General features: G+C 46.0%; 1 protein-coding gene across 10 annotated transcripts in view; it reads right to left on the bottom strand.

Moving 5' to 3' along the window:
* Positions 1-12,883, bottom strand: part of KIFC3 (kinesin family member C3) — a 59,097-nt gene that overhangs the window by 3,252 nt on the left and 42,962 nt on the right. For all 10 annotated transcript variants that reach the window (XM_072636694.1, XM_072636693.1, XM_072636691.1 and 7 more), the window contains 6 exons: positions 9,213-9,343; positions 7,538-7,661; positions 6,388-6,517; positions 5,450-5,679; positions 636-770; positions 347-458 (listed from right to left, as the gene is read on the bottom strand). In XM_072636694.1, the coding sequence (XP_072492795.1) occupies positions 347-458; positions 636-770; positions 5,450-5,679; positions 6,388-6,517; positions 7,538-7,661; positions 9,213-9,343 (862 nt within the window). The remainder of the gene's footprint in view (positions 1-346; positions 459-635; positions 771-5,449; positions 5,680-6,387; positions 6,518-7,537; positions 7,662-9,212; positions 9,344-12,883) is intronic.

Here is a 12,883-nt window from a genome sequence, read left to right as displayed (position 1 = left end):
GAAAGTCACTTATGGACAAGCCCATTCCATGCTGGGGCTCAGATTCTTCGGGGGCTCAAAGGTAAATCACTCAATTACTAGACGAAGTGGATATGACTCCTTTTCCCCAGTGAGAACTGGGGTTCAGCCCCAGGTCTGTGCCTAGCCCAATTCCCCCAGCCCAGCCCAGTCAGAGAGCATCTCTGTGAGCTCCCAAAGGATCTCCAGCATCAAATGATTGAGAGGTCATTGTTTCTGGCTAAGGAGAGGTTGACCTCCAAGATCCAGGAAGACAGGTGGGAAGAGGGAGGATGTGCCCTCCTGAGTACTTATCCTCCCTCACCACCCTCCCCTTCTTTGGACTTACCTGAGGTCTGCAGCTTCCTTCGGATTGAGCTGGACCGGCTAATGGGAGCCCCAGAACTAGAAGAGGAATAGGATCGGGTGGAAGACGGAGTTTGGACTGAGCCTCCCTCAAACTAGAGAGAGAGAAAAAGGAAAGCTGGCATCAGCCCAGAGTGAGGGCCAGGGAGGTGGGGGCTGTCCCACAGAAACAAAGAAATGGAAGGGGGTGAACCCTGAAAAAAAGAAGTCTGGTCCCAGAGAAAGGTGAGAAAATCCAGCCCCAAGAGGATGGTCACAGGGCCATTTCTTACCTCCAAGTGCTCTTGACTAGACCATGACATCAGCTCAGCCCTCCGAGACCCTGGGCCCAACTCCACGGACCTCACTCTCTCAGCAAACTTCAGAGAACATAGGGTCTCACTGGTATTCTTTTCCACGGGGGAAACCTGCAGGTGACACAAGACCTTCATTCCCTCTGCCCTTCCAGCCAAGTTGGCCCAGGTCCCAAACCTGAAGATCCCAAATTTACCCACAAAATTCATGAGTTGGAGGGAACCTCAGTACTCAGCTCAGTTTCTCAGTTTCTTCAGTCTCAACACAGTGAATGGCTTTCCAGAAAGAGTGAGAGGCTGTGCTTTGAGGCACCTCTCCCCTATCAAAATAGCCACAGAAACACCCAAAAGAAGTAAAACTATCCCAAATCCTCATAAGAGAATTTTCTAAAATCAACCTAAAATAATGAACAAACCTAAGAAGAGTTCAAAGACAAATTTTAAAAAAAGAAAACAGAAGCAAAGGCAGAAGATCAGAGGACAGATATACAGAAACAGTAGCAACAGTTAAACTAGCAAACAGGGCAGGAATGTCCTCAAAACACAACGAATAACAGACATGCTCTAAGAATTACAAGAAGAAATATACTCATCAAGGGAAAAAGTCACAAGAAGAATTAAGGTAGAAACTGAGGGCAGTCAAATAAAATCTTTAAATTAAGCAAATGGTTTGTCTGCTGTGCTCCACAGGGATCTCATATTTAGAGCTGAGAAGAAATCAAGTCCAGCCCTCTCATTTACAGATGGAGGAACTGAGGCAGGATCACATGGTTAATAAATACTTTAAGTGGGATTTGAATTCATCTTTTTGACCTCAGGTTTAGCAACTGTTCTACTATAACACCTAGGCAGTGAATCTAACCTCTGGGAGTAAGCTTGTAAGTGACTGATTCACCAGCTATGAGGGAACAGATGATCCAGAAATGAAAGAGAACGGTCTTAGAACTCAAGGAAAACAAGGGCCTAGCCTGGTCCCCCAACACAAGCGTCATGCCAGGAACCAGCTCAATTGTTTGGGCTGGGCATTTCGATACTGTAGGGAGAGGCATGCTTCTCAGTGGGGTACAATGGAGAAAGCCCTGGGCCTGAGTCCTCAGGAGTCTCTACTGTCAGCTTGGTCACCTTAAACAAGTCACTTTCCTTCTCTGAGTCTCCAAGAAGCAAAATAAAGACTTTTCTGTCTGAAAGCTAGGGAAAAGAGCATATGAGAATATAGACATGGAAGGGCTTTGGAAAAGATAAAGGTCTCTGACCAATGCCCAGTGGGCTAGGCTGTGATAACCCAGAGCTTCCCAAATGTGTGACACATGATGTGGAAAGAGATGGTTGGTAGAATTTTCCCTTCTACAAAAGTAAAAGACCTGACCCCCTTGCTACCCTCATTCAAAACACTGTTATCAGCCAACTGATACAACTGAACATTTTCCCTCATGCATGGAATTCTCGCTCTCCTCCTCTCTGCCTCTGGCTTTCCTGCCCTCCTTCAGGTATCAGCTAAAATCCTACCTTCCACAAGAAGCCTTCGCCAATCCCTCTTAACCTTAGTGCCTTCCCTCGGAAAGGATCTTCAATTTTTTCTGTTTATATCATGTTTGTACATAGTTTTTTGTATTTTGTCTTCCCCATTAGACTGTGAAGTCCTTGAGAACAGCAATTGTCTTTTGACTTTCTTCATATCCCCAGAGCTTAGCACAGTGCCTGGCACATAGAGGCCCTTATTAAATGCCTATTGACTAAAATCTTAAATATGAAATTAGGTACTATCAAAGATATTCATTATATGTAGCAACTTTTCAGTATGAAAATTAAATTAATTAAACCTCTTTTACTCCAAAACAATTCTGATACCATCTTCATCCTGATGTAGTCTCTGCCCTCAAATCTGAGACAACTGAGGTAGGTGAAGTAGCTTGAGGATCAAATAGAGTTTTGAGTGAGAAAGACCTGTGTTCAAATCCTGCCTCACATACTTCTTAGCTATGCTATCCTGATTAACTTTTCTGAGTCTTGGTTTCCTTATCAGTAAAATGAGGGCCCTAGACTAAACGGTCCCCTAGGCCTTTTCCAATCTAAATCATTTATCAATTAGTTCTATGAGGTACATTTATGGATTCCAGGTTCTGTCCAGTTTTCCAGCTCCAAAGTATTCTGGAAACAAATTAGCCTGGGCAAGACAGTAGTATAACCGGACTGGTGATATGACGGGAGACTTTATTATGGGGATTTTACTGGAGCGAGGGCAAGAGAAATTCCTCCTTGACTCAACATGACCAACTTCCCCTGCAGAGATAGCAGGTATGGGCATTGAGCAGGTGGCTTTCCTACATCTCCTATGGGCATCTCAAGCCCTTGGGCCCAACAGATGCTGCCATCAGCACTCTGTGTCTGGCTCTGGCCAGTGGATGAAGAGGCATGGCAGAAAGCCGGCCTTACCCTGTGGATTCTGTTTTCTGGCTGAATCTCTCAGTCTGCAAAGAAGTCTAGCTCTCCAAACCCTAGAGGCCAGAAGTTCTTCACCATTTTTTGTATCATGAACCCCTCTGGTCCACAATCTGATGAAGACCGGTGACCCCTTGTCACAATCATATTTTAAAAAATAACGTAGGAAACCAATGATATTGAAATGCCATCATCCAAAGACCAAGCAGCATCCCTATGAGTCAGCTCCCTCTTGAATCATCGTGGCTGTACTCCTTGGTGTCAAGACCAAGCTAACAGACCCCCCATCTGCTTTGGCCAGATTCCGCTACCTCTGGACCAAGCTTGGAGATGAGAAGGGGGCTTTTCTAAGTGAGGAAAATGTTGCATTGGGACCATTATGACATATTTTTGGTCTTTGTGTAAAATGCTCTTGTTGGGGACGCGTATCTGATGAACAACTCTCTGCGTCAGCTTCCCGAAAGGAAGTCTCCTGTGCCCTAGAGCTCATGAAAAAGGGCCCGTGTCTTGTACTGTGTTATGGAAGAGATTGGAACAGCTTTAAAAGGAACAGGAAGCCTCTAATTTAGTGACTTCTTCTGGGATTGTCCTTTGCCAACAGAGAAACACAGCTTGGAAGGATCTCAGAAGTCATCTAGGCCAACCTGTCCCTGACCCTCTCTTCAACATTCCCAATAAAGAACAGGGTGTCAACCCATGGGCCTGCTGGGATATTAGGAATGGGGAGGGCAGGGAGCAGCTATGAGCAGCAGAGACATAAACTGAGATGTGGTCAAATGATAAAATGAATGCCACAGAAAAGAACTGGAAAGAGGTTCAAGTCAGGAGTTCTTGACCTGGGGGTTCCTGAACTTGGCTTGTTAAAAATGTTTGGATGACTATTTCAATGTGATTGGTTTCTTTTGCAATCCTATGTATTTGATTTTATGCATTTAGAAGCATGATTCTATTATGGTGTAAGAAATGACAAGCCGGATGGTTTCGGAAAAAAACTTGGGAAGACTTATATGAACTGATGCAAAGTGAAGTGAGCAGAACCAGGAGAACATTGTACATAGTAACAACGTTGTACAATGTATCAATGATCAACTGTGAAAGATGTAATTACTCTGATCAAGGCAATGATTCAAGACAATTCCAAAGGATCCATGAAGAACATGCTATCCCCATCCAGAGAGAGAACTGATGAACTCCGAGTGCAGAATGAAGCATGCTTTTTTCACCTTCTTTATTTTTCTTGCTTTTTAAATGTGTTTTCTTGTGTAACATGGCTAATGTGGAAATGTTTGTATTCCTTCTCATGTACAATTGATATTTTGCTTGCCTTCTCAATGGGTAGGAGAAGGAGGGAATTTGGAACTCAAACTTTTAAAATTAAATTAAATGAAAATAATTTAAAAATTAAAATAAAAAATTTTAAATGTAATTGGGAAGTAAAGTAAAAATTAAAATATAATTTAAAAAATAAAATTAAAACATGATTCTGAGCATGTGTCCAGAGACTTCTGTAGACTGTTGCCAAAGGAATCTATGACACAAAAAGGAGTTAAGAACCCCTCATGTAAATGAACTATTGCATGGGGGATCTCAAATAGTCTGTACAGGGACACATGCTTGAGGGCCTATCCCCAGCCTTTGAAGATGACATCATGGAGGACAACCATGTGCCATAAAGAAAAAGAAACACCATGGGCCAGATCCACGGGGACCCTGGTGTCCGCAGTAAAGAGGATATTTGAAGAGTTGTTCATTCCATAAGGGTACCTCCCTCCTCTCCATGAGGGAGAGCTGGAAAATGAGGGGGTGAGAACAGAGCAGGGGTTGTTAACTTCTTCTGTGCCTGGGCAATGAGAAAGCTATAGACCCTTTCTCAGAATTATGATTTTGAATGCAAAAAAAATGCATAAGATAATAAAGGAAACCAATTATATGAAAATAATGGTGTAATTTTTTTTTCCCATCCAAAATCAAAGACCCCTTGAAATCTATTTATGGACTTTTTAGGGGTCTATGGACCCCAGGTTAAGAAATGCTGGTCTAAAGAGTCTCTAGTTCTAAATCTGATGACTTATGAATGTCCTCTACCTCTAAGAATAAACAGGTATAGAAAGCACATCCCCAAGGCACTCAGAGGAGATTCCTTTGGTCTGTGTATACTTGGTTAATCTTGCTTCCTGTGCCCTAAGCCTCAGGAAGCTTCTCTGTCACAGAAGGGAGTAGACTTTAATTGCTACCCATGGGTGAGGCAGGCATGCCAGAGCTGCTGGGTTTTTCCCAACCGCACCCTTCCTTCCCTTAGACTAATGGATAGCCCTGTCTCCTCCCTCTTTTCGGCCTCTCCCATTGAGTCTCACCTGCACCAGCATGAGAGTTTTGCTATCCCCACTGAGGGAGTCCTGGAGTAGGTAGGTGAGTTTGGAGTTACGGAATGGCACATGGCCTTGGCGGGACCGAAGAGCAGAGATCACATCTCCTAGGGCTGATAGAGACTTGTTGATGTACTGGGCCTCACGGAGTCGACTGCCCTCCGCTCCAGACTTGCCCACACGTTCTGACCCAGCCAAGTCCACTAGGTTTAGCTTCCCTGCAGAAGAAAGTCAGATGAGGATTCCAGACCCCACAACTAGACTGAATTACAAATCAGCCCATGGCAAGGGGGCTCATGGCCTCTTCAGACTCATCATCTCAAGGCACTAGATAAAGCCCAGAATCTTGAGCTGCGTGGGCCATAAGACTAACCACAGAGACCACAATCTGTCATTCGGTATGGTGTTCCCTTGCAAATCTACAGAAGAAAAAACTCCCAGGAGATCCAATTTGAGGTTCATTTTTGGAACTGGGATCACTTGGTTACTGGGGCCCCAGGAATCAATACTCCCAAAGGCATAGCCAAGGGACAACTGCCCAAGCAACAGCCCAGACACTAACCAGGCTGGCTACTGCCTGACACAAAGGTGAGCGAAGTAGAGTCCCAGAGAGAAGGAAATAAATCCTCTGGGGTCAAAACTCCCCTTCCTTAGCTTGGCTTGGTGTTCTGTAGGGGCAGTGAATCGAGAATGGCATAGATAAGACCACCCAGAGCCAGGAAAGCACTGCCAAGTTATCTGCTTGCTTATGCCCACATGGGTCTCCAGACACAGAAGTCTCAGCACCAACTTCCCCTGGGTCTCCCCTGCTTCCCTTTTTCCCTGGCATTCAAACCCTCAATCTCTCCACTCTCTTCTCTCTCCACCTCCAATCCTGACTACCCCCGCCTCACCTGAGACCTGAGACACCTGAGACGCTCACTCACCAGTGGTCCGGAGCCCCGTGCTATAGTCAGTGCCACGGACAGTGATGATTAAAAGGGCATGGGACCGAGAGCTGTGTTCATTGAGGTTGGTGTATTCAGTGGTCCGGTTGGTGTGACCAAATTCAAATACCTGAAATGGGGCAGAAGCAAAAGGGTGGTATGTTCTGTGAGTCACTGATACCCAACACAGGATACTTGATGTGGATAACAAAGATTCCTCCTTTCCCCTTCTCTCTCAGCCCACTTCTCAGGGATGTACACCATGATTCCTTCTCCCTAGATGATTCATTGTGTGTGTTCCTGAGAAAAGGGATGAGACTGAAGGGGAAGGAACCGTCCTTTCCCTAGGACCCACTCCCATAGGCTCCATTCCCAAAGCTAGCTTACTAAGGACTTTTTAACCAAGGGGCAGATACAATTTATTGGGGTTCCAATGCTTCCTAAGCTTTCTCTTCTCTCTCTCTCTCTCTCTCTCTCTCTCTCTCTCTCTCTCTCTCTCTCTCTCTCTCGCCACGGAAGTATCACTTAGCCACAAAGGGTCAGAGCTGGGAGAAATGTTATAGGGTAGCTAGTACCAGTTCCTTATTTTACAGGCAGGGAAACTAAGGCCAGAGAGAGAAGGTGACTTCCTCCAGGACACATGGGGAAGTGAAGGACAGCTGTCCCAGGTGACTAAGTATCAGAGGCAAGATTACAACATGGGTCTTCTGATTCTAAATACGATGTTCATTACACCATAATGCCTTTCCACTTCTGGTACAGCCTGTCTAGGGAGCACCAGCTCACACGCCTTCACACACTCTTTTCCTCTACTGATTATCTCCAGTTTATCCTGTCTATCTTGCATATAGCTGTTTGCCAGTTGTCTTTCCTCATCACATTGAGAACTCCTTAAGACCTGGGACTGTCTGTAGCCTTCTTTGTATTCCCAGCACCTAGCATGGTGCCTGGTAAACAGTAGGTGTTCAGTAAGTGCCCATGATTGACTGACATCCCCAGTCCAGGGAGGAACAACTGAATTCAAAGTGGGTAAGTCTGCCCCTAGGACTTGGCCTATAAAGCTAGAGTTTCCATCCCAGGACAAAGATCCTCCCCTGAGTTCCATCCCCAATCAGTGAAGGAGGCCTCCCATGCCTACGTCTCTACAAACCCTGTTAATATCTTCCACACTCTGCACTTTGAATTCCGTCAGCCCTGGGACATACAGTTGGCCACTGCCATCAGGACACAGCTTGATCTCCAGCTTCTCCTGTGGCTCCTTTCCCAGCAAGTCCCTGGAGAAAAGAGGGACAAAGGTAGTCAGAGCCTGGCTCCACAGTGAGCTGCCTCAGCTGAAAAAGCATGAACTCAATCCATTTTTCAAAAACCAGAATGACAAACCACCTTATAACTTATTGTCTAAAGCAGGAATTTTTGGCCTTCGCTGCCCCTGCTGGGCATCGGGCATTCTTGCCTCCAATATGCTGGAGGGAGAGTCTGAGCAAGGCTTAAGTGAGTCTAGGGACCCCCACCAGAGTTTGGAGTCAGGATCCTAGGGGACCCTCCTCTTCACTGCCGTCTCACTGCCCCATTGGGCAGATAAACTAAGATGGACACCAGGAGGGGTTGTTTGTTCCACCAAGGTCAAGGTCACTGGGGCTCTTCTCAGAGAAGCTGGATCTGAAAGTTCCTCACCCCCCAACATTCAGCTAGAGGCTTCCCCATTAGCCCAGTTAAAGCTTGGGAGGGTTTGTCTCTTCACCTATAATATAATTCAAAAAACATTTATTAAATCTCTGATCCAGGCGAGGCACTATGCTGGACATTGGGGACACAGCAATGGAACAATGGCCCTGTCCCTGCCCTAGAGGGGCTTACAGTCTAATAAAAGAGGCTAGGAGACAGTGATACAAGGAAAAATGCGACCCAAGGAGAGCCAGGCAAAGGACTTTAAGAAATTCGATAAAGTTCAGAGTATTCTGAACCAACCAAAGGAGCATTAGCAGCTCTGGCATTTTAAGGTTTGCCAAGTACATTACAAAAAGTATCTCATTTCATACTGATGAGAACCCTGTGAGGGCTGTACTTCTATTATCCTCATTTTACAGATGAGCAAACTGAGGCAAAGAGAGGCTAATTGACTTTCCCAGGGTCACACAGCTACCAGTAATCTCTTTAAGACCCAGGGAATGAGAAGGCCCAAGGGAACAAGAGCTGATTTTATTTTTTAATAGCGATTATTTCCTTTAGAATTCCCATGTTGGCTCAGGATTTCTTAACATACTTGCCTTGCACATTCTTTCTGTACTGAAGACCATAGAGTAACCCCTAAGAACCACACTGATCACAGACACTCAAAGGTAGAAGGGTCTTCAGTGGCCATGTAATTCAACTAGTACCTGAACAGACAGACATCCCCTTCCCAGCATCCGTGACAAGTGGTCACCTGGCTCCCACCTGAATGGGGCCATCTCCATTTCTCCTGTCTGGCCACATGACCCAAATGGCTCCAGAGGAGAAAGTGAAGCTGGTGACTTTGCACAGCCCTGCCTCACTTAAACCCAATTAACTTGCAAGTCATGACATCACCTTCCTGATATCACTGGTTGTCTTTGAGAATGAATGACAAACAACACTCCATCTGAATACCTCTGAGATACGAACTCTTTACCTTTCCCCCATATTGCCCCTGGAGAGCTCTGGCTGGTAGGAAGTCTCTTCCTTGCATCCAGCCCATCTCTGCCTCCCTCATTGTTCCCACCTCCCCTAGGAAGCAAGACATCCATCCCAAAAGTAGTGTGCGGGGCACCGAGGCCTTCCCTCCCCTCCTCACTGAGCCCCACTACCTGAGGGCTTCATTGTAGATCTCTGCCACGCTGACTGTGATGGCGTATTCCCAATCTGATGCCTTCTCCTGCACCTCGGAGAAGAGCAGCCGAAGGGCTCGCTGATTTATCCCTGGGTTTTCAATCGTTCCCTGAAGGAAGAAAGGGAAACTCCTCAGGTGAGATTGATGTAGAAATCTCAGCAGATCCAAATGGTCAGACTGGCATTCAAGGCTTTCCATTAACTGGACTGACCCACGCTCATCTCTAATACAGATTTTCTGTTTTAAAATCAGGCTCAAATCCTCCCCTTCTATCACTCACCAACTCAGGGAAGTCACCTAACCTTTCCATGCCTCTGTTTCTTCTCTGGAAAATGAAAGCATTGGCCTAGGTATCTCTAAGGTTCTTTCTGGGTCTAGGTCCATGATGTTACAATTCTACCTTTCCTACAAAATATCATTGTCATTCCTACCACCATGTTTTTGCTCATGTAGGTCCTACCATCCAGAATGCCCTCTGTTGCCCCCTTCTACACTTAATCCCTATCCGCTCCCCCCTTTAAGGCCCAATACAAGCTCCACGTCCCCTAGGGAGCCTTCTCTCTCATTTCTGACTTCTTAGGGTGATTAGTTTGTACAACACAGCCTTGTATTTCATCAGTCACTGCATCAACAAATATTTATCAGGCATCTTCTATATGCCTTTTCTCTGTGCTAAGATAACTCTTGAAGGATAAAACTAGCATAGGATAAACTCCCTGTGTTCAAGCATCTTGGCACCTACTGGAGGACCCAAGACAAATTAGATACACAAAACAACTAGAGAACCATTCAATGACAAGTGTACAGTTGAGTATTACAGTGTGTATTTTGGGGGCTCACCAGCTATTCACAAGACCTAATACAGTATCTTGCATACAGTAGGTACATAATAGATGCTTAGCGAACTAAACTGAGCCAATCAGCAATGTTGGGTTTCAAATTCAGAGCAGAGTGGGATCTTGGGGATGATGCAGTTCAATCCCCTCTTCTCACAAGGCAGAAAACTGAGGCCCCAGTCCCTTGGCCAAGATCGCACAAATGGTAAGAGGCAGAGAGATGAGGTAGAGGCTAAGCTCTTCAGAGCCTGAATCCAGAGGGCCAGACGAGCTGCAGAAGACATGACTGTTCTTTGGTTTTCTCTGTGTGATTCTGCCCTTTCAATTGGATTTAAAACTCCCTGAAAGCAGGGATCCTATCTCCCTCCCTCTCCCCGACGGGGCCCTTGCACAGAGTTGTGCTTTGGAGGGCCTCTTCCTCTGAACTGGAGTGAGGAGGACAGCGCTCTCTCCCTATGCCTTGATTCAGCCTGGCACCCTCCCCACCCCTGCCTCTACCTCCCCCATCCCAGCCCCCAGAATCTCAGCAAGAATGGGGAGGGGGGAGGTTGAGCCCACGAGCGTGAATAAATGAATGAAGGTACATTTATGAAGCACTTACTATGTGCCAAACTCCTTGCTTCTAAACTTTCCGGGCCCAGGTCGGGTTTCTGTGAAACTGCTTCATCTGGAAAGGCCTGTTTCTGCTCCTCTTGCCCCAGACCTCAAAGCCCTCCTCCTGGGCTGCTGTGCTCCTCCTCCCACCCACCCACTCTCCTCTCACCCACAAGCGCTGAAAAGCAGCACTCTAGAACTACCAACAGCTAAAAGGAAGTTACATCAAGCCCAAGGGAAGGTTTTTATCCTTTCTCTTCACTGTCTGGAAGTCCTTCCTTATCACTAACCTAAATCTCTCATGCTGCTGGCTCCTGTTTGAGGGATCTTTGGGAGGACAGGCAGACTTCCCTTTATACATTCAGGGACCATTATTCCCCCTCACTCTTCTCTTCTTAGACTGAATGATCCACAGACCTCTGACCTTCCCTTGTGTGTTCTGGACCCTCCCAAAGCTTTGGGGCACCTTCTCCACTGTGATTCTCCACCTATCTCTTCCTTGGACTGTGGAGCCCAGAGAAAGATCCAGGGTCTTAGGGAGATTCCATACAATCCCTGGGTCAGTAGGATAGCCATATTTGTTCCTATGGAGATACCCAGGGCTGTGCCAGCTTTCAGAAATACAGCCCTGCATTGGCTGCATCAGTCCCCTGCCTGGACATCCCCCGAGGACAAGGACTGGTGCTAGCCTTTGTGGAATGGTCAATGGGGCAAGCACTTACTTCCTCAGTATCCCTTGACAAAGACTGGGTTGCCTCCTTCAGTAACAAGGGGCCCCCAGTCTGCCCCTCAGCTACCCAACTATCCCATGCCAAGAATTTTCACAGGATCCTAGATCATGAGACTGTTTTTCATACTACCAGCCTCCCAGATCATGGCAGAGCTTGGCACCTACTACACACAAGGCCTAACACAGTACCTTGCATAGAGCAGGCATATGATAAATGTTTGGTGAATTGAACTGAATCTGTCAAATAAACAGACTTTTGCCAAGAGTGCATTGTGCAAACTGTTCTGGGCTTATCAGTATGGGCACCTTTATCAAAGACAGTGAGCATTCATAGGCTGTTTAAAGTTTCACAAAGAACTTGCTATATGTTGTCTCAGATCCGCACAACAACCCTGGGAGGTAGGTATTTTTACTATCCGCATTTTCTAGTTGAGAACCCAAGGCCACACAGCTAGTGATTTGAACTCAGACTTCCTGACCCCAGGCCAGGTGCTCTTTCTCTACCTGACAGAATCTCAGCACTGGAAGGCACTTCAGAGGTTAATTCTAGGTGGTAAGAGAATAGGAGATATTTCTACAGCATTCAGGATAAAAGTTAACACAGCCTCTGCCTGGGAATGTAGAGCACTCCACTTTTTGAGAACTAATTACAGTGGATTGAGATCTGGGCCTGGAGTCTGAAGGACCTGAGTTTAAATCCAGCCTCAGACATTTACTGTGTGACCCTGGGCAAGTCACTTAACCCTGCTTGCTTCAGTTTCCTCATCTGTAAAACAAGTTGGAGAAGGAAATGACAAACCCCTCCAGTATCTTTGCCAAGAAATCCCCAAATGGGGTCACAGAGTTGGAAATAACTGAAATGACTGACTATATTGAACCAAAAGTCTGCCTCTTGGCAACTTCTACCCACCAATCCTAGTTCTGCTTGAGGGGCCAAGCAGACTAGGGGGGTCCCTCTGAACTCAACTCTTCTAGACTTTCCAGATCACCCCATGGGAACATGGGCTAATGTCATACCCTCTAGTTACTTATTTTCTTCTGAGCCTCAATGGAGAGGAAGAGGAATGGGGAGGGCCTAGATCTGATGATCTCTGAGGGCAAGCCCAGCTCCACAGCATGGTGCAAAACAGAAGGACCATTGAATCTGGAGTTAGAACATGTGACCTTAAGCAAGTCTCAACTTTTCTAAGACTCAGTTTCCTCATTTGTCAAAGGAAAGGGAGAGGCTAGATGATTTCTAAGTTCTCTTCCAACTCCAATTATCAAGGATGCTATAATCTATGATCCAAAGTACTTTATTATTCTCCAAGCCACATGTACTAGATTCATTGACATATCCTTGGATGATCCGGCCTCCAGTCTTCCTACATGGCAGTGCTCAGAACTATACACCACTGTGTACTCTAGATGTGGTCTCATCAAGGAGGAAGACAATTATATATTTCCTTCCTCACTCTGAACACTCAAGTGCAAGTCATATCATCATTT

The sequence above is a fragment of the Notamacropus eugenii genome, chromosome 1, assembly GCF_028372415.1.
Source record: "Notamacropus eugenii isolate mMacEug1 chromosome 1, mMacEug1.pri_v2, whole genome shotgun sequence".
Lineage (NCBI taxonomy): Eukaryota > Metazoa > Chordata > Mammalia > Diprotodontia > Macropodidae > Notamacropus > Notamacropus eugenii.
The sequence above is the reverse complement of the archived record's forward strand: the minus strand, read 5'-3'. Positions and strand labels throughout refer to the sequence as shown.